This window comes from Lates calcarifer, linkage group LG10 (assembly GCF_001640805.2).
Source record: "Lates calcarifer isolate ASB-BC8 linkage group LG10, TLL_Latcal_v3, whole genome shotgun sequence".
Classification (NCBI taxonomy): Eukaryota; Metazoa; Chordata; class Actinopteri; family Centropomidae; genus Lates; species Lates calcarifer.
Genome location: NC_066842.1, coordinates 23,246,499 through 23,268,447, shown reverse-complemented (window position 1 = coordinate 23,268,447; position 21,949 = coordinate 23,246,499). Strand labels below are relative to the sequence as shown.

General features: G+C 39.6%; 2 protein-coding genes across 2 annotated transcripts; one reads left to right on the top strand and one right to left on the bottom strand.

Annotated features, from left to right (window-relative positions):
* On the bottom strand, positions 1–7,448 carry lcat (lecithin-cholesterol acyltransferase). The gene is made up of 8 exons (XM_018704074.2): positions 7,328–7,448; positions 6,575–6,780; positions 5,662–5,818; positions 5,172–5,287; positions 4,923–5,018; positions 4,117–4,341; positions 3,778–3,973; positions 1–1,174 (listed from the first exon to the last, which is right to left on the bottom strand). Exons 2-8 carry the CDS (start codon positions 6,723–6,725, stop codon positions 811–813), a joined length of 1,305 nt encoding a protein of 434 aa, XP_018559590.1. The 5' UTR covers positions 6,726–6,780; positions 7,328–7,448; the 3' UTR covers positions 1–810.
* Positions 7,449–9,747: 2,299 nt separating this feature from the next.
* Positions 9,748–21,949, top strand: uba2 (ubiquitin-like modifier activating enzyme 2). The gene is given in 18 exon segments (XM_018704071.2): positions 9,748–9,999; positions 11,103–11,186; positions 11,393–11,463; positions 11,596–11,660; positions 11,757–11,857; positions 12,060–12,181; positions 12,441–12,508; positions 12,668–12,768; positions 12,770–12,790; positions 13,357–13,456; positions 13,927–14,078; positions 14,354–14,447; positions 14,660–14,772; positions 16,298–16,453; positions 16,941–17,037; positions 17,580–17,685; positions 17,805–17,947; positions 20,579–21,949. Coding segments are annotated over 18 exon segments (1,953 nt in total). The 5' UTR covers positions 9,748–9,858; the 3' UTR covers positions 20,797–21,949.

Below are 21,949 nucleotides of genomic sequence, written 5' to 3'. Positions count from 1 at the left end.
TTTGTTTGTTACCATAGATGCTTTATTTAAGAAGGAAATATTCAAACCTGGTATGTTTACACAGCAATATAAAATATCCATACCATTTTACAGAATTGGTTTCATGAGCATGTACAAACTACAATATGTGCCTGAGGGAAAAGTTATTTTTATGATCATTTTCCAAAAACAGTTTACAGATATCTAAAAATATATAAATCCTAGTCAAAATATTACAATTATATCATACACAATAGGAATAGTCTACAGGTGAGGTCCCTATACCTGTTTACTCATTACAGTCATGTTCTAACTACCCTTATATGACAAATAATAACGATATGATGATCATCATCCACCAAAAGTAAACAAACCAAAATTGTGATTTTTAAAAAAAAAGATATATGTAGCAGGATTTCAAGTTGCCCAATGAACTGTGATATAACTACAAAGACTACATCAAAGGAGCCACTGTAAAAAAAAATCCCTATTGTATGTTTGTAATTATTGTGATAATGGTGTGCACCATGATCATCACCTCATGTCTCATCATAATAATACACAGAATGGGAATATAAATGAACAGATTGTGTTTAAAACCACAGGGCAAGTCATCAGCATTTGATTCAGGATGTGGTTATGGGTTACTTGCAGGTCCAGATTGGTTTGCAACTGCTGAACTTAGTTGGGCCAAGACAGGGGTGCTCATATTGACACTATGTGGAATATGTTTTTTGCTTGACACCTGGACAGACTCAAAAGTCACCTATGTAAAAATACAGCACTCCATGTTTTTTTGTTTGTTTTTAAACTCTTAAATGCTGTTGCCAGCTATTTAGTTCCAGGTCTGACATCAACTTCTTGAGGTGTATCTGATTTGCCCTCCAGGATATGCTGGATTTGGTTGAGCACCTTTTCATGGAACACTATATCCAGGTGGGGCAGCCCTCTGTACTCAGTTACATGGACAGGCTTCTCCTGCTGACCCACCCAGCGTTTGCAAAGACTCATGCTAAAGCTGTCCACTGTGTCATCCCCATCGGCATAAACGAAGTCCACGGGGTCCACATTGGGAAACTCCTCATCATAAATGTATGTTACAGGGGTCGGAAGCCCCACGCCATACATACACCACACCTCAACTCCAGGTGGATGGAGATCACCAGTGAGGTTCTTGGTGTCCTCCCACATGTACCTGGAACCAACAAGAGGACAAGGTGTTTATTAAATGGAGTGTACCATGGACAGTGGACAGTTTAAAAAGGAAAAGATCAATGCAACAAGAACCAGCGATATCTTTTTTATCCCACACATTCTTCCTCCTTGTCAACACTTGGTGCCTACATTACCCACATTGCAACTTAATTCGATCCTCTCAGCTGCACAGATTTGGATATGTTATGCTAGTGGTTGCTAAAGTAGCCCAGAAGTGCTAGCCTCAAGCAGAGATGACGTACAGGCTAAAAAGGCCTGGTAAGTTCACTCCTCCACCACATTCTCAGCTTTTTTCCATTTCAAACTTGCAGTCTTCAACTTCAACCAACACTGATTCAAGTGACATCACTAAAGTCAGATTTCATGAAACTCCCTCTGGATCCACAAAAAACTTCATACAGTTTTTTTTTTTCACATATGCAGTAGTACTACCCAAGACCTGTAGAGACTGATGTATAAAATTGGTGACATTACCTTTTAATGTATCCAGATACAGATAAAAAATGTAGGCCCATAGAATATGTTCACAATTCATAAACACTATTTTTGAGGGTAAGATAGCATCAGACTGAAAAACAGCCTGGATGCAGCTTTTTTCCCAGTAGCAGGTTGGAAAATTAAAGCAATTAAACCTAATGGTTTTCCAGCCCACAGGTTTACTCTGGTTAGCTCTTATTGTATCATATTTGGTTTTTGCTGCAGCAAGCAGTTAACTTGAGTGAAAAACGCTCTAAAATCCTGCACACTACCCTTCCAGTGCCAAACAGCAGACACAGTTACTAGCTGGTGAATAAAGTGGGGCATTTAGCAGCTGAAGAGCCAGACACTTCCCTCAGGAACTGGTGCAGACCAAAAATGGAGCTGAAAGGAAGAGTGAATACTGAACTTACAATGTCAGATGGCCAAAATGAATGCTCTGCATCTGCTGGATGTTAAATAGCCACATAACCATGTGCTAAATCTGTGAGTTTGCCAAATCACCTTAACCCTTTTATGCATGAACTATGAAATCCTCAGTCAGGATTTTGTTTTTATTCTTCTTTAGACATGAAAAAAAGGAACTTAATTTTTTAAAACACAATTTTTTCAAGGAGCTTCTTACATGTCCACTCGGGTGGACTCCATGTGTTTGAGTTTTCAATTTGTATTTAACAAATGTAAAATGATAAAATAATATGAATTTCTAATAATGTTAAACTAATGTGTTCACATATTTTGCTACTGTTCAGCGCAATGCAGAAACACTGAACCTTGCTCCTGACACCTTAGATTCTCAGCATCCTCAGCTCCACTGTCACTACTGCTAGCATTTGTCAGTACTTCTTGTTGTGGCAGCCATTCATCATCACTGCCATTAGCATCATTCTCATTTGACTCAGGTGGTATCTGCTTCGCTATCCCTTCGGCCTTTCTATCATGTGCTGTACTTGAGCTCTACAATGGATTCATAATGGAACTACTCTGCATATAACTTTGTTTTTGTTACAAACTGCAAGTCTGCACTTTAATCCACTGATGAAACAGCTGCTTGTCGAACTGTCCAAAATCGGTATACAGTTCAATCTGTTTCTATGTATATTGTTCTTTTGTTGATATTTTTATAATATTGCCTTGTTTATATCTTGTTTGGTATTTTACTCATATTTATGTATTTTTCTATTTTTTTTTACAATGCCTGCTGCTACTGGAACAATGTACTGATTGTGACTGATGATCTTATCTTGTTCACAGTAATAGTATGAAACGTAGTTGAAATATAGTCAGTGATGCGTGATGTCCAATCTAGTGGACGGATGATTAATCGTAATTTCCTCCTAATATATAATCAATATTTGGACATTTTAACAATGCTATTACTCCTTAGATGTTACTTGATGTTACCTTTTTTTTTTTACCTGCAGGGCTCTCCTCTACAGAAGGACTGGCAAGATATTCCTGAGCTGCTCAGCATTTCTGGCCAGTCCATCAGTCATCTTGGTTTTGATAAATTTGTGTTAGACTTACATGACTGGCCAGTGGGTGACAGCCCCCAAGTGGCCAAAAAATTTTAAGTTATTGTAGGATTAAAGCACCTTCTGTATTATTGGATTTAAAAATATCTGACTTTAGCAACTCCCAGTGGTAGTATCAAATACGACACCTCCATATTTTCTATTTTTTCCACAAACAAAAATGTTACCCATCAAAATAACTTTAAAGATGCTAGACGCTAAACACATGAAAAAATTATCCACACAGAGGCTTTAAAATTTTAACTACTATTACTGCTATTCCTACAATAATCTGTCTTCCAATGCAACTACAATGAAATACTATACTGTAAATCTGTGATGGTGGAGGGACACATCATGTAAACTGCACATTTACCTGCCCCTAAAGCAGTAATTTACTGTGCTACTGTGCTGAGGTGAAAGTTATTATAAATGACCACTGTTGCTACACAGTCAGTATTGTGCATATAATTAAAACTAATAAAGCATTTGAGTCAGTTAGATTGATTCAGGAATATATTCCATCTAAAATTCAAGGGTGGGTAACAGCAAAGCATTCAGGGTGTATAATAACATTAACACTGTTTGTTACCAGCCATCCTCAAAACTGATGTCTCTGAAGAAGCGCTGGTAGTCCTGGTTGGTGTAGTTAGAGGTCGGTGTGGAGATGAACACATGATCCTTTGGCCAGGCTTCCTCAGATGGCAGCATCCAGGGATTAGTTGTTGCCATCCTCTGCTCCTCACGGATCTTGATGTTGGAAATCATTGGGATGCCGTCATTTTCACCTACAATAAACATCAAGTTCAATAGGAGGGTTATAAATCACAGTTACAGGAATACTTTATTTGTTATATTGAGTGTCAGGCACAGACCCAGTGAGTTGCCTCCTCTATTTGTACTGTAATCTACTCCAGGTATTTTGCACTACCTGATGCCAGGACTCGAAGTGGTTTAACAGCACCCCCCCACGGAGCTCCCAGGGAAATGAAGCCCCTGATGTACTTGTCCTTCCAGGCCTGAGGCTGGTGGTTGAGGAAGTAGAGGACGTAGTGGCAGCCCATGCTGTGTCCCAGCAGGTAAACAGACTGCTGGTACTGTTCATACATCTCCTCAACCAGGTCCTGCAGCTTTGTGAAATAGTCAGCATTCTCATCTGTGGGAGGACAGGAGGGTTGCAGGCTAAAGGCAGGGACTTCAGTAAGTACCTGTATAAGTGTAAGTATAATCATGATCGCCCTTCTCCATGTCATGTGCGAGGGATGGAATCTATTCCAGCTGACATTGGATGAGGGTCAGGGTATACCTTGGACAGATCGTCAGTCCATTGCAGGGCTAACATATAGAGACAAACAACCATTCACACTCACATTCACACCATACCTACTAATTTAGAGTCACCAATTCACCTGCATGTCTTTGGACTGTGGGAGGAATGTGGAGTAACCAGAGAGAACCCACACAAGCACAGGGGGAACATGCGAACTCCAATGAAATGATAATGAATGAATGAATGAATAATTACTTGAGCTTCATGATTAACATACCAACTACTTAAAAAGAACAAGCTAAATAGGTATGTAGGCCAAACCTTTTCATTTATGTAGTCTCTCAAGGTAAATATTCCACAAGTGTATGCTATGATGATGTGATAGTGATACTTTACTAAGCTCTTTTAAGAAACCAGTTATAGTGTGAGTGTGTATGTGAGGGTGCATGTGTATTTATGCTACTTACTAGGAGCTAATCTCCAATCGTACGGTGCTCCTCGGACTGTCTCATTTCGGGTGTAGCCCACGTTGACCAGATGTTGTACCATAGTGTGAAAATAACCTGCAAAAAAACAGCAGCAGACTCAATCAATACCAGATGTCTGAGTCTAAATTATGTTTACTTGCTGATAAGCAGCTGAGCTACCAAGTTCATCTAACATATTTCATGTAGGTAGCCAGTGAATGTCCAGCAGTACAGTAGTATTTATCTCACCAGCCAGCTTGTTATAGTCAAGAAACTCAATGGGATAGGTCTGCCCAAATCCTGGCACTCGCACCTGCACCCCTGGTGAGTTGGATGACCGCCGAGTCGTCCTGTTGTAAACAAGTCTGGTGCACACACATGGACATTCATGTTAATCCATTTGAGCAAAAACATTCTCTAATTGCACTCTCATAATATTTGAAAAAGAATAAAAACATTTTGGTCTCCTCAGTTTAACTGCTCTTTCTGGTATTGACCAGACTGGGAGATTTAAGGCAGCAGAATAACAAAATCCTTGATCCCTCATTGTCTACACTAATACTGAAATCTGAAAGGAAGTCGCAAACAGAGACAAAGTATATATATTTTCCAAATATGTAGCAACATCTGCTTTTACCTGTAGTAAAGCAAAGATGTTGAGCAGACGGAAAATGCCATCAAGCTGTTTGTAGGGGTAGTGTAATACAAACAGACGTCATACATTAAAAGTTAGTGTTACCTAATGTTGTCAATCCAGCAGTCTACACCTATTGGCATGAACATGTTGAGGTCAATCCACAGGGGAAACCAATGTTCAGTTTTCTTGTAGCACATCCAGTGGACCAGTGTTGGTTTGTCTATCTTAGCTTCCAGACGGTTCCCCAAGTTCCCTGGTACTGGACACACAATCATATACATACAGTCAATGAGTGAATCACTTTGTAAGGTAAGCACAGAAAGGTTTAAGGTACTGTAAGTCACTGGTTTCCAGCTTGGGAGTTGTAACCCCTCCAATGGGTCATAAGATGATAAATGGAACAGGGGGAAGGAGAAGACACTGGGCTCCATTATACATACAGATATACAGAGCATGACCACCAATCATGTTTTGGCCTTTTGTGTCTTAAAAAGCCTCCATATGACCTAGATAAGCAAAACACAAACAGCAAAATAGAGGGTCAAATGTACAGAGTACAGTGACATCAATACACAATCAATCATCAGTCAGTCAGTCAGTCAGATCAGTCAGTCAGATAGATAGATAGATAGATAGATAGATAGATAGATAGATAGATAGATAGATAGATAGATGTCTGTGCAATGTATACAGCTTTTATACCTACCACTGGGCCACATACTTGCTGTGCCCTACGTACATACAAAACTGAATAACTAACTTAAAACTTGACACAAGTGGGACTCATCTTAAATTCCTTATCATGTCAGATGGCACTGCACTTTGGTGGTGCATGTTCCCAGATTTTCAATTAAATTAGCACAAAGCAGGTGACATACATTATGTCTGGTGCCTTAGAGGCCCATAGAGAAATAGGCCCCCTGGCAGCTTCCATCAAGCTGGTAATCAAGCCTTAGTCCAAAAATGATTTTAGTTCTTCAACAACTCAACGGAAAGATAGTGAAGGTACACTTACCGATTATGAGTGGTGGAGTGCTGTTGCTTGGTACCCTGGGTTTGGCGTTGGGCGGGAAGACAACGTTGACAATCCAAAAGCCTGAGGAGTGGTGAAGCCCCAGAAAAAATACAACCAGCAGCACCGAGCAGAGGTGTGCAGCGGACCCCATTTTTCTTTCAACCAGCTGTGCTGTTGGACAGCGCTTTGTGTCAATTTGAATACTGCTGGAGGCGGAGGGAGAGGCGGGCCGGACAGAAAACGTGAGGTCAGACCAGGGGAATCTGTTAGGGCTTTATTACCTGGTCTACTGTAAAACTGTATTCACTCCGAGCCAACAGAGTGGCGAGAATAGCATACCACCCTGAAAGACCTCTTTCAATCTCTGAAATGTTTGGTTTGCAGAGAGCGTACTAAATCAAATATTCATCAGCCCACGCGCACACACTCACGCGGACAAACGGACACAGGCAAGATACAGGCAGGGACAAATAAAACGTGTACCGGTGGGCCAGCCCATTGCCCTATTGATTCTTCCAAATCACACGCATTTATTTACACAACAGAATGTAAATGATTGACAAAGAGCACTGACAAGATATTGCCATTTTCTGAGACAAAAAACGTGTTTCTGGAAAAACAAATAACATTTAAATGCATTTTAAAACCAATATACATTGGCTAGTTCAGTAAAACAGACGTTAATTAAATTTGCATTGCATAGTGAAACATTTGCATTAGAAATCTTACTTCAAAGCCAAAGCTTCCCCCTACCTTCACACTCAGCAGAATCCAGCTGTGAGTGTCCCAACAGCGAGAACTTTCCGGTCAATATGTGCTACCTTCAAGTTTCTAGTAAACTCCAGATCTTTGAGACCTTTTGTATGCAACAACAACATCATTTGCAACAATAACATACGCTAGGTTATCATTCCATTATAACATAGAATAACATATTTGGCTTTTGGTGATTTGTTTCGGACACCAATGCACAGACCATATTTCGCTCCACGTTGCCAGAGTTAAGAGGAACGAATGCGTGTGACTGATGTTTATATGTAGCGATGAAAACCACGAATTGTTGCTAAGACCCTTCATCCTCTGTGATCCCTAAATTTACCATTAACATGCCGAGGTATTCATTATAGGCACAACATACTACTATGTAATCAAAATTTGAGACGTCACTTGAAGGCAGCTTGTAAAAACGTCATCTTGTCTTGCTGTTACCATGGATACAGAGTGGTAACAATGTTACAGGCTTCATGAGCACAGCAGGTGAATTGATTCTAACAATAATCCAATAATTAGAACATTTAATAATTGGTTCGTCTCACAAAGTCTTGGTTGTTTCATGGGATTTGTAACAGAAAATACGCAGCAATTTTCTGTTTCGCTTAGCCACTACTTTAGCTAAGAGTAACAACGGATATAACAACATCTTGACCATAGTACAGCCTGTTTAATACCCAACCGCCTCCATGTAAGGTCACGAGAGCGTTAATTCATGCTATATGGTTAGCCACATCTTTCTTCCTGGAAATCCCCTTACACCACCATAAGCATGATAAAGTCAGGAATATTTTTCCTAATAATGTTTAGTTAAGTAATGGTCCTATTAGACACACAGATTTTCCTACTGCTCGATGTTTTTTTCATAGTAGGGTGTGAATATATATTTAAAATAGTACTTTTCTCTGTAGCTCATTGTAGTGTAAAATGTGCGTTAGTAATGTCAAGTATAGGCAAACAGGAGCAGACATTCAGTGATTAACCCACTAATTGTTCTGGGATTTTTTTTTAGTTCCTGCTACCCACTTAAATCATGCTGGGTAAGTAACAGAAACAACATTATATATATATATATATATATATATATATATATATATATATATATATATATATATGACTAATTGTGGATCAGTTGTCCTTGCCAGTACAACAAAGCAACTGCCAACATTGAAATGACCTGGACAGACATGTTTTTTAATTATCATATTTTTAATATAGTATTAGCACTCTCACTGTGTCCTCATGTTAGATAGCTGAGTTCTACACAAATGCACATCCCCCTGGTCACTTGTCTTTGGTCACTAATGCCTGCTCTGAGTCTGCCAAATAGATGGTGAAATGTGAACCACATCACAGGGAATTTGTGATTCATGGCTGTTGTATTATGCTTTTCATTTTTCAACTGTAGGCTGTCTGATACAAAATTGACATGGACTGAGCATATCAATACAGCAGTGAAAAATGTTGGTTAGTTATAATCTGATAAGAAAATCATAGTGTGAGGGAGGCCAAAAAAGGGTAGAAGACATCTGTTAATGAGTAACTGCTGGGTGTACAGTCATGGACATGTAGAATACTGCCCAACAGAATGGGAACAAGGAAGAAAGGAGAAATCAAGGTTTGGGTGGGTTGACAACAAGTAGCTTGGAGATTTAAGTAAATAATATTGAATTGAGCCCAGTGATAGCCATTCAGTGTTCTCCACTGACAGATGGAATGCATTGAAACAATGGCTGTGTCTGAAATCACTTACTCATTCACTTTTCCCCACTCACTGCCTGGCAGGTTCTACGTTGAGGACTATACAATGAGCTCATCTGAAAAATGTTAAAACACTTTCAGACACAACTCAGGTCATTTTCACTGCACTATTAATTTTGTCATTGCTGTCACATAATTGACAGATAATTTTTCTGTCTTTCAGCACCAGCGCAATGCATGATGGTATATATTGCTTGGTTAGTGACCATCGGTTGTACACTACTTTTAACAACGCATTGTTGGAAACTCTGAGTCCATTAAATAGGGTGCAATAATTATCTCTATACATTTGCACAGTTCTACAAATTGCTGAATACAGCACAGCCAATATAGTGACACATAAAGTGACTGAGAGGTGAATACCAAATTTAGGGTAAGATTACTGCAACTTTGATGTTAGTTAGACTGAAAAAAACATCTAGAAGAAATGACATTAAGCACTGAAAGCACATTTTCAGTATAAATTGTATATAGAGAAAAAGACAAAATCTAAAGCAAATGGGACAAAAAGGAGTAAAAATTGAGTAAGGATGGAAGACTACCTACGAAGTGGGTTCAAGCCTACGAGTTGAGTTTCCAATCATCAAGAAGAGGGCGCCAAGACAACACATTGGTTAACAAGCGCCTCAGAATCCTACAGAAGAAGAAGTTGAGCGACCCAGAAGTGGGCGGGTCCTCGGTTTTGTAGGAGAAGAAGCTAGCCGTTAGCCTCCTGGTGCTTTAGGCTCTGGTTCTGTCTCTAGCCGATCGACATGGTCCAACTGGTGGGTTCCCTCCGAAAAGAGCTGGCCGACTCCCTCTCCACCTGCAAGGTGCTGGTGGTGGGAGCGGGAGGGATTGGCTGCGAGCTGCTGAAGAACCTTGTTCTCACCGGCTTCAAAAATATCGAAGTGGTCCGTTTCATTTATTTTTGTTTGTGTGTGTCTGTTAGCTAGTCGGCTATCATGCTAGGTCTTTGTGCTACCCACATTTGCGCCTGGAGGTGTGCGGGCTCGGTCTAATTCCTGAGACGTGGCATTCAAAGTAAACCATACGGGTGTTTATGGTTGTCTTGATACCGTCACTGTACCGTGCATAGTTACGTGGACAGGCCCGGGCATGATGCAGTAAAAGTATAAACACTGCCGTAGCAATGTAGCTGGAGCATTTGGCGCCATTAACACTGCTAAGTTAGCTCGACAACTTCTTTGTAATGTGACGGCTAGCTAGCCGGTTGGATGGCAAAATGCCAACACAGAAGTGTATGGACAACCCTTTGTTTAGCTGTGTAAGGATATATTAAACTTGAAATATTACCACGACTTATAGTAGCATTAAATGGTTTTTAATTGTTAGCGTAGCATTTGCTCAAACATTAAGTGTACTCATTGTTTAGAGTTGCTAGGGTCAACACTCAAATGTTTAGAGCTAAGCATTTGTGTCTATCACTGGGTCCCAGAAATGGGTTTAGGTACCTCTAGGGATCCTTGAGGGGATCGCTGGTTAACTACCAGAATTAATAGAAGAATCATAAAAAATATCGAAGAAGAAAATATAGTATCTTGAGGGTAGTTTGTTGTTTTGCTTTATCTAAAATGTGTATTGTACCCGGACATAGTTCTGCCATAGATGTCTACAGTAGTTTTGGAGCTTTTATAATAGTGCTATTTAGATTAATATGATGAGATGATTATTCCATCTTGTCAATGCCGCTGTTGACTGTTTTGACCAAGGTTTCACACTGGTGACCTTCACTTTGTAAAATGAGTTGTTTTTACAGTCTTTAGTCAAAGCAAGTCATGAATTTGCTTGAGAAAAATTTTGCAGTTGCTTGCTGGAGAAAGTATTGTAACCAGAAGGTCTTCAGCCAACATCCTTTAATTGCTGTGTTGTTCCTATTTGTTTTCATGTGCACCAGCATATTTTTGTTGTGATTACACTAAACACACACAAACACAGATATATAAAATATGTTGTGTATATGTGACTGACATTATAACCCTATTGATTTCGGCAGATTGACTTGGACACAATTGATGTCAGCAACCTAAATCGTCAGTTCCTCTTTCAGAAGAAGCATGTTGGCAAGTCTAAAGCACAGGTACATAAACATCAGGAAACTGACCCCTGTTGTTGTTGTTGTTTTACAATGCCAGTTCAGTCTATATCTTGTTTGTTATCTTGTGTCATGTAAAATACTTTGAAATATGTGTGCTTTCTGTAACACTTCACAGTGGACTAAATCATTTTCTGTGTGCTGTTTGTTTCTGCCTCAGTCACTTACATTGTTTCTTTGTTATTTTGCAGGTGGCCAAGGAGAGCGCCCTGCAGTTCTGTCCCAGTGCAAATATTACTGCCTACCATGACAGCATCATGAAGTGAGTTGCTTTCTTTTTCTTGTCCCTCTTACTTATTTAATGAATTAAATCAATTTCTTATTTTAATCTGTATTTTTGACATGGAACTGAGTGATCAACGTGATTGTGACAGTCTCTTTATTTTTTAAACAGCCCTGACTATAATGTGGAGTTCTTCAGAAAGTTCATGCTGGTGATGAATGCTCTGGATAATAGAGGTATTCTTGCCTGACCAAAACTTTAATTATTTTTGTTATTCCTAACTGCCAATATTTTAAATTATGAGGAAAATAAGACTCTTTTTGTCTCTGTAGCTGCCCGCAACCATGTGAACAGGATGTGTTTGGCAGCTGATATCCCTCTCATAGAGAGTGGCACAGCTGGTTACCTGGGACAAGTCACAGTTATCAAGAAGGTAGGACATGCATGCACATCCTGGTTTTGGTAAATTATACTGACTTACTATCCTATTGAGAAAAGACATTGTTTCCCTGCACATATTTTGTCGGCGGGTGGGGGGCAGGGCAGTGAATATCCCATCTCACTATGTTATTTTTCTTTGCCACTTTTAACCCTTTGTTTTATTACTTCCCGTCCACCCTTTCTTCCTTCCCCAGGGAATGACAGAATGCTATGAGTGCCAACCTAAGCCTACCCAGAAGACCTTCCCAGGTTGTACCATAAGAAACACACCATCTGAGCCCATACACTGCATTGTCTGGGCTAAGTATCTTTTCAAGTAAGGCTCATTCTCATTGTAACTAATTTCTAGCAGTGGTCAAATGGACTACAATGTAAACGTAGGCATATTGAACAGTGAACTGTCTCTAGATTGGCCCTGCACGTGTTGAAAATAATCAGTGGTAATGAAGAATGTACGTGATTGTGTTGCATTGGTGCTAAAACTTGAGAAAACACCATTATCATATTTTCAGTAAGTAGAGGTCAGTACACTGTACTAATGGTCATCATGCACTGTCTGTCTATTGGCAATATAGTCAGCTATTTGGAGAAGAGGATGCAGATCAAGAGGTGTCACCGGACACAGCGGACCCAGAGGCTGCATGTGAGTGAGCGTAGAATTACATTTGTTTCACAATATCTGATGAATTCTGTTTTATCAGTTCTTATTTTCACTTCATTTGTGACAGAAATGGATGGATAGTGATAGAAGTAGAAATATGCAAACAACATGCTGTATGTGAAATATGTGTTCTGTACTCAGGGAACCCAGAAGAGACAGCAGCTCGTGCCACAGCCTCAGAAAAGGATGGCGACATCAAGCGCATCTCCACCAAGGAATGGGCCCGTTCGACCGGATACGATCCCTGTCAAACTCTTCAACAAGGTAAAAGTCAATCTAAGTTGTGGGGCTGTTTTTGATGCAGATTGTGTAACTTATTTCATGTGCAGCGTTCTAATATTTGCACAAGTTTGTGGGATATAGAATTTCTGCTTGCATATCTAATGTGTGTAGAATGTCTCATTTGGGCCCCTCTGTGTTGGTAAACTAGTTATCCGCAAAGGGGTAGTAAAAGTAATGTCTTTGAAGCAGGGCATTTAAAAATGTCTCCTGCTGATGTGTTTATTTACGATTTATACAATTTATAAATTAAAAAATTAATGAACTATGTGTACCTATCGGGTAGCAGCTACATAAGGCGTACTAACTACTGTGTAATAAATGTATACTTTCTCTTGACTTAATAGTATTGTTAAATTTTTATGAAAAGCTAAGGACACTTCATCAGTAGTGGCAGTAGTGCACAAATGGGTTTAAATGTTATGTTTTGCATTTCTAACGTTGCTTTTCTACTGATCATATAGCACTGATACACTGATTTTTAGCAGCACTATTCTAGGGTATTATCACTGCAAACATAAGGCTGGTCATAATTTGCTTTCCTTCTTCAGCTTTTCAAAGATGATATCATGTACCTGCTGACAATGGACAAGCTGTGGAAGAAGAGGAAAGCTCCTACACCGCTGGACTGGCAGCAGCTAGAGAACAGTAGTATGTCTGTTAAATATTTATGTCTGACACAACTTTAGCTGTCTTGTTGGTCCATACACACATGCAAATTGGAGAGCTGTATGCTTTTCATGTCATGGCTCATCTGTGTTGTTGATTTAGCGAGTAGGGCATAGGATGTACTTTACTTGAGAAAAATCTTATTGTGGTCATTATGTTACACCAGGCCTGACCAGGAAATTAAATGAAATACCACAAACCAATGAAAAATGAGTCATTGTATTTATGAAAAAGCTGTTCATGTTTGTCCAGCCATTAGTCACAAAAGAACTGTTGAGGGACACACAGATAAAGATCAAATACCTTTTTGGTTAAATTAAGTCTCTGGGCTTTTTGCTTGCTTGCCACACCAGTGATGAAGACATCACCAGAAGTCATACATAGCCACATGTCAACATAGCCAATGAGTGTGTGCCTGTCAGTTTGTTCATCCATATTTCTGTTTGGTCCAGTGTGTCCTCAGGAGGAGACTCCAGTTTCAGGTTTGAAGGACCAGCAGGTTCTGGGTGTTTGGGGTTACTGCCAGCTGTTCCAGCACAGTGTAGAGACTCTCCGGTCACAGCTGCAAGAGAAGGGAGAAGGTGCTGAGCTGGCCTGGGACAAGGTAACACAGAAACACCAACAGCATTAGGGAATGTTTGTACAGTTAGTGTCAAATGTATGAAGAATAATATTTGTTAATAAATGGCTCTTCCAGAAAACACTGCAGATACATGCATACGTGTATTTAAAGAAGCTTCAAGTCTGAGTTTGTTGACAGTTTTAGACTTCTTTCTGTTGAATACACATAGTGAGATATTAGTGACACACAGGTACATGTACTGTGTTTTGAATAGCTCATTAGAGTATAATGCCTTCACTGCCCTATCTTGTCATTAGGATGATCCTCCAGCCATGGACTTTGTCACTGCAGCAGCAAACCTACGTATGCACATCTTTAGCATGAACATGAAGAGCCGCTTTGATGTAAAGTGTAAGTTGGTTGTCTCACTTCTTTTTCGTCAGGACATTAGTTACATTGGAAATAACCTATTATTTATCCATTTGCTGTGTTTTATTTAGTGGACATTGTATGTGATCCAAATGCATTTGATAAATCTTAATTTCATTGTACAATAGTGCATGTACACCATCAGATAAACCCCTCTACATGAAAATATGAATAGATGTGTTGGTTTGTTTCAGCCATGGCAGGAAACATCATCCCAGCTATTGCCACAACCAACGCTGTTATTGCTGGTCTTATTGTGCTGGAGGGGCTCAAAATCCTGTCGGGGGAATTGGAATCCTGTCGCACGGTTAGTTCAACAACCATCAAATATCCATAATTGGTTAAACTAGTCCAGGGAGCTGTCAGATATTAGTCAAAGGTCAAGTATTTATTTTTCTTTATTGATAGATACAGCCAACTGGAGATCAGTATTGGTTTGGGTTGAATGGCTCGAACACCAGTAATGCTTAATGCTGCTCGCATTTCGCTTTTAAAATGGATCCAACATAAGATACCTGGGGTCCATTTCACCAATGTGTAAGCACCTTTACATGCAGATCACAGATGGTACTAGTGCCATGTTTCACAAAACATTGTGCTTACCTCTTGGATGCTCATGTAGGGTTGCAATATAATGTCAAAGTTAACATGAGAGTTGTAGCAAGTTTGGTGAAATTGGCACCTAGTAGCACAGATTTGTGTCAATATACACATAAGATGCATTAAAAGGAAGCTACAAGCCTCCTGCTTCTTATCGTGTAAACATCTAAGTCCACTGAGGCTTCATATTTGAGGTGTAAACCTTAATTGATTGGTAAGTCACAGTCCAGCTCTCATTGACTGCCATACAAACTGTTCTCAGCTCCCCACTTCTTTAATTCACAATGTCTCCCGTTGTGTGTGGAGTGTGGACATCATGCTCAGCTAACCAAGTGCTAACAGAAAATACTAAAATCACAGCTAAAAGGCTTTATTCTGAAGTCTGTGTACCAGAGATTGGTACATGTTCTCATTTTCTTTGGTATTCTTGTGTGGGCAGTTATAGCTCAATAGGTTAAGCACTTGGTTAACAATCAGTTTGATCCCCAGCGCTTCCGGTTTCTGACCCAAGTTGTCGTTCTACTAAATTCTGTATTGCCCCCGATGGCAAACAAATACTGAAAAGTGTTTTGGTTGCCAGCTTTAGTAGCTGCAACAGCTGACAGCATGCTGCTACAGCAGCAAGCGAGCAACTTGTAGCACCTTCAAGCTTTTTGTTTTTTGGTCAATAACTAGTCCTGCATGCTTTGTGCTAAAGAAACATACTTCCTGTTGTGTTTGGATGCAAACACATGCTATATATTTTCATGCTCAACTACTCAAGTGCTCACAGAAAAAAATAATATTTTAACAAAAATGTGTTACTTGTTATTTTTATATGTTAAATCTGTGTAGCGGAGAAATGTATATGTACCCTAATTTTCCACATGGTTAGCAGTGTGGGTTTCAGTGGTGCACCAGGTAGCTTGGGCGTTTGCCGATCAGACGGTTGGCAGTTCAATCCGAAGGCTCCTCCGGTCACTGAACCAAAGTGAAACTTTACTAAGTAGCCTGATGTTAAACCATTCAGCTGTCAAAATGTTTAGGTTTTTTAACCTTTTTACATTTATGCTTATTCAACCTTTTTCAGCTATTTATGCTTGTTAAAATGTTCAACTTTTTCTGTAATTTTGCTATTCTGCAATTCATATATTATGTTAATTTAAGCATTGCTTCAGCAGTGCTGCAGCATTCACACTGCATTTTCTGCAGGAAATGCATTTTCTAGTTAAAACTGTTTGTTTCATCCCCAGATCTTCCTGAACAAGTGTCCCAACCTCAGGAAGAAGCTGCTGGTCCCGTGCATCTTGGACCCACCCAGCGCCAACTGCTACGTCTGTGCCAGCAAACCTGAGGTCACAGTCAAACTCAACGTCCACAAAACCATGGTCCTCTCTCTGCAGGACAGGGTAATGTGATCAACTCTATTTTACATGTCCAACAACCTGAACCCACAGGAGACGGCATCTCTCTGTCACAACTAAAGTGATGTTGTTCATTCACAAAACTCCTGAACATTTGTTGTTACCAAAAGTAAAAAAAAAAAAATTTCTGAAGATGCATCAGTGTTTTAGTTAAAATTGAACATTTCTCCAAGTCAAAACTCCCACACTGGGTCATTGACATGTTGACGTTGAAATATGTATATAATATACATCCTTAATAATATACATACTTTTGGATGGTAGTCCATTTCCACCCTCTATTAGACAAACAGCAAACACTGTATATAAGAAAAGCCTGAACTTCATATACCATGAGGTACAATACAGTACATTGTTGGTTGGATGGGGTTGTTGTAACTTGATTGTAAATGTTGAGGAGATTGTGTTGGGATAAGATGTTTACTTGTACCTTGTTCACTTGTGGATTTAATGTATTTGTATGTATGTTCAGATCCTGAAGGAAAGGTTTGGTATGGTAGCTCCTGATGTTCAGATAGAAGATGGAAAAGGGACCATCCTTATCTCTTCAGAGGAAGGCGAGACAGAGGGTAAGGACAAAAAGAAAAATGATCATCAAAACAATTACAGTGTTAAATAAAAATGTAAATCTCTCAAGATATTTACTTTTTTATTTTTACTCTCTTTCTATAACGTTTCTTAAAACTTTTAACTTAAAACTGTAAAGTGTGTTGAGTCTCCATTTGGACAGGATAGGGTGCTCGTATAGCATCTGTCCACTGGTCCATAGCTAAACTGCATGAGACCGAAAGAGTATTTGGAGAGTAGCATATCTGTTGTGGCATTCAACTGTGCCTCCATCGATGAAACCAAAAGAAAATTCTGTTGTTTATTTTGTGTACGTATATTTAGAGTGAGGGTTAGAGTTAAGTTTATGTAAATAAATATAACTTAAATGAATACAAAAATCTGATGTTAAAATAGTTTTCCTGCCTTAAAACCATTTGGAATATGGTGAATATGAGTAGGTGTTGGGAATAGAAATAAAAGAGCACATTGTCCGAACATGTATAGTACTACAAGAACATACTTGTTGTTAGGTGTGCATGTAATACCTATCCTGTCTTCACAGCCAACAACAGCAAATTTCTTGCTGACTTTGGGATCCGTAATGGCAGCCGTCTGCAAGCTGATGACTTCCTGCAAGACTACACACTCCTCATTAATGTCCTGCATACGTATGTCCTGTGTATATGGATCTGCCCATACGAAAGTGCTCATATGTTTTGTTTTAATAACATTGCCTTAGTGAGTGAATCTGAAAATGATATGTGTTGGTGTCTGTCTGCATTGGCAGTGAGGAACTAGAGCGGGATGTGGAATTTGAGGTAGTAGGTGAGGCTCCGGACAAAGCTCCACCCCCTCAGAATAACCAGGAAGAGGTTAACAGCATCACCAACGGCAACAAGGACTCTGCCCAGCCATCCACATCCTATAAAGGTCAGCAGGAGGGAGACAGCTGTATCAGTTTTCTTTGATTTACATCACAGTGATGCTGATCAGTTGTCTGTCTGTGCATTAAATTATTTCATTAGTGACCACAGCTGGGAAAGAGCAGGCATGTACTGTTTGTGGTATACTGTATTATTGCCTTAGAGCAGGAGTCTTCAACCTTTTTGACATGTAGTGCCAAGTACATTTTTAGTTAGTTAGTTAGTTAGTTAGTGTGCCATTCAATAGGCATAAGTAAGCGTAATTATGACGCCACATCAATATTTCCATTAGGTATGAAAATGTATTGTGTCCATACAGACTAAATGCAAAACAACATTTTAGGAACATGTTAATCTCATCTCTATGTTGTTGTTTTTTTTTTTTTTTTTTTTATACCCCTCACACTCATCTTGAAAGTTTTAAGAAGTAATCGCACAACCCATGGGATAATTAAGCAATATTAACCGAGAGGGTGTGCTTTAACGTCATTTGAGCACGACAGTGATGCGGTCAGGCAAGCATCACTGAAGTACATACATGGGGTCTGACTATTAACTGGAACACAATCAGTCATGTCAGTGGACTCCACTAATGACCTAGCAACAGAAATGCTTTTCTAGTCCCAGATGAGTGAACTCTGAGCTGACATTAATGCTTTATCAAGGTCTTGGAATTGACCGAACTAAACCAACAGCCTGCTGCACAAATAAATGTTACTCTTATCAACCACATTATAACAAAGACGCTGTATTTATTTACTCACACAAATGTAGCTTCTGCAACCACAAACTTTTACATGAATTTTAAGTTATAGCACCGTGTCACCGGCACAGCTGATGGAGAAAGCCGAGGCGCTTTGCTCAAATGACGTTAAAGGACACTCTTGAGTGTAATATTGCGATTATACAACTATGACCAACAAAGTAAAATGTATATGGCGGAGTAATATTTTTAGTGATGAGTAAGGTGTGCTGTCATGCTGATTTGAGCACATTCTAAATGTCTTGTGGACCAGATTGCTTGGTCGGAACTACTTGTTGTATAACAAACAACATTGTAGGGGGCATTTATGCATCCATACTGGCAAAATGTAAAACGGCATTTAAGAAACAGGTTTCTCATTATGCTGATTTTTTTTTTTTTTTTAATGTCATTTAGGCCTACCCCATACTCTTTATCTTCAAGATTTTAAGAAATAATCACACACACATGGATAATAAACAACATTGCAGGGGGCTTTCCATGTTTAGCAATGCAATGAGAAATGTAATAGCTAGCCTTGGTCACATTGTTTTTAGCAGAGGCAAACAGCGAGTGGGCTTGCTACCCATAACTGGACACTGCACATTTGATTGACATGTCCCTGTCTGTCTTATCTTTGAAACTTTTTTCATGCTTTCTCAAAATGACACTTGATGGAGGTTGAGCAAACAACATTTTCAAAGTACAATGTCCACACAGCACAGTCCTTCTGATAAACAAACCCAAATTCTGTCCATGAGGGCTGGAATGTTCAAAACGACATTGGCTTTTTGGCTGGTGGGGGTTCACCATCACTAGTGCAACTGCTGCTACTGCACTGTACCACTTGTGGGAAAATTTGAGTAGCTGCCTATGTGGCGTTACCATGATTCAAACTAAAGAAGATGCACCATGCAACAGCCAATGGCAGTTCAATAGTGGGGAGGACGTGTGAATATTTTTTATACATTACAGACCATCGCCTGTGAATGAAATGAAATGAAAATTCCTTTGTGCCTAGGGTTGCTGAACCCTGCCCTAGAGTGTGTGAGTGATCTGGATTGCTTATATCACAAGCTTAACATGTTGAGCAGGCTGTAGGTTCTCTGCAAGGGAAAAGAAAGAAAGACAAGTAGATACAGCAATTTAAACCTGCAGATTGGCTGTACATGTCATCAAAAGGAGGAATGTGTTTGCACAGACATTAACACTACATGAAAATCACAGCCACCTGACTCTTTTCATGAGGCCAGTTCAGTGTTGAACAAAAACCTCTGCCCAGTTTTTGGGGGGGCTGTTTTCGGTAAGCCACCTCTTGATGCAAATGCACTTTTAAATGAAATTGAAAGTGAAGAAGTTCTCAAGCTGTGTTGATGGATACTAGGTGGCACATCTACTGATATGTTAAAGATTGTTTTTAACATGTAAAATAACATGGCCACAGCAGTTGTTAAAATAAAATTGCATGTAATGGGGCTTGCCTGCAGATGGCACAGGTGTCAAAATTACAAAAATGGCACTCATCTGTAAAGTACATGTTCTGCTCTGAACTATTGCCTGTTATTTTTCTTGCAAGAAGGGAGTGTAGGTTTGCCTGAGACTGCATTTTTAGACCTCAGGGTTTGTAACTGTAACTCTAGCATTTGTTATTGTTACTTTAACAACACAAAAGTTTTTCACTCATGTCAGTTTGGTATTCTGTTGTTAGGTTTCCATTAGTCTCAGCCTATTGTAGTGTGAATCTTTTGACCTAAACAGGCCTGTGGACTAACATTTTCTTTAACTATATGAAGATCCGTCAGAGTTGTATTTTCTAAGACTTAGTGCTCTGTCTGTTGAAACAATATCTGCTTCTCTTTAACCTGAGTGTTAACCTTGTTGTCTGCCATCTTTCAGCTCCAGCAGCGGACGATGACATCATGATCGTTGACTCTGATGAGGAGGGGGGGGTGTCATCCAGCTCTGCAGCAGCAGTGAGCAGCGGCACCAAAAGGAAGCACTCGGACACAGAAACTGGGGAGACCTCAACCAAGCGTCCGCGGACGGAGCAATCAAGTGCAGCAGCTGCCCTCACCGACAATGACGACGATGACGACATCATCGCTTTGGACTAACCCCTCCTCCATGGTGTCCTGTAGGACTGAGAACTCTTTGAAAGCTTGTTATTTTGACTCAAGACAGACAGTAGGCTTAAATAAAACACCTCTTTTATGAAGAACAATTTACTGTCCTACTTTATCTTTCACCACTTCCTCCTCTCCACCTCTGTGTTTGTGCTTTCATATTCCCTCTGCTCTCCACATGACACTGTAAATAGATTCTACACTTGAAAAAGTTTTGAATAATACATGGAACTTCTTTTGTTATTTTTATTCATTCCTTGTCCCTATAAAATGCTTCTCTTGATGGTTAAAAAACAAGTGCTTTTTTGTATTTTTTTTATTTTATAAAAGTACTGTATTTCTCTTGCTACACAAGCCAGGGTGTTTTGTGCTTTGTGGTCAGGTTATAAAAGATTTAAAACCAAAACATTCTCTTGGGTTGTGATATCAATTTCAGTTGCTGTGAAGGGACCATAAAAGACAGACAGACCCAGGAGTCTGCAGCTGTGTTACTCTAGCCCAGATGCCTGCCTGTAGGTGCTTTTGATGTCTGTGACTGGGTTGGTAAAGCACAGAGGCCACATTGTGCCATAGGGTGTTAGTTTGCTACCTCTTTTCTAGAACTAACATGTTTTGGCTGCAAATACATATCATACCCTTTATAACACCGCCACAGTGAGGCATCCAGCTCTGACAATAAAAAGAAGTTATTCAAACAGCCATTGAGCAGTGCGGTGGGTGGTCACATGGTTCCCTGTGAAACTGCAGTGACTGCACTGTGTTCCTAAAAAACTCAAAGTGTAAGTGGCTTAGATCCAGGCTTGTAGTAGTTTAATGTAAATATGTTACAGAGGCTTTTGTTTAGTCTGATTAGTTCTGTTTGAACAAACAGGTTGCAGTTTGTTTTATAACAGTTAAAGACAGTTCAGACTGAACAAGTCATTGTTTCATATAGCAGGGGTTAACCTGGACTGTATGATAGCAGTGGAGTTCTGCTCTTGAATAACACACACACAGGGTAGCAGCTGAGCACCTGCTGACTTCTCCAGTGGACCCCCTGTCTCAGTGTCCATAATTTCATATTTCATTGTGATATGACTTACTGAAAGGCTATAAGAGCCTTTTGGACTAATTTGATGAAGACAATAAATTCAACAAATGCGGA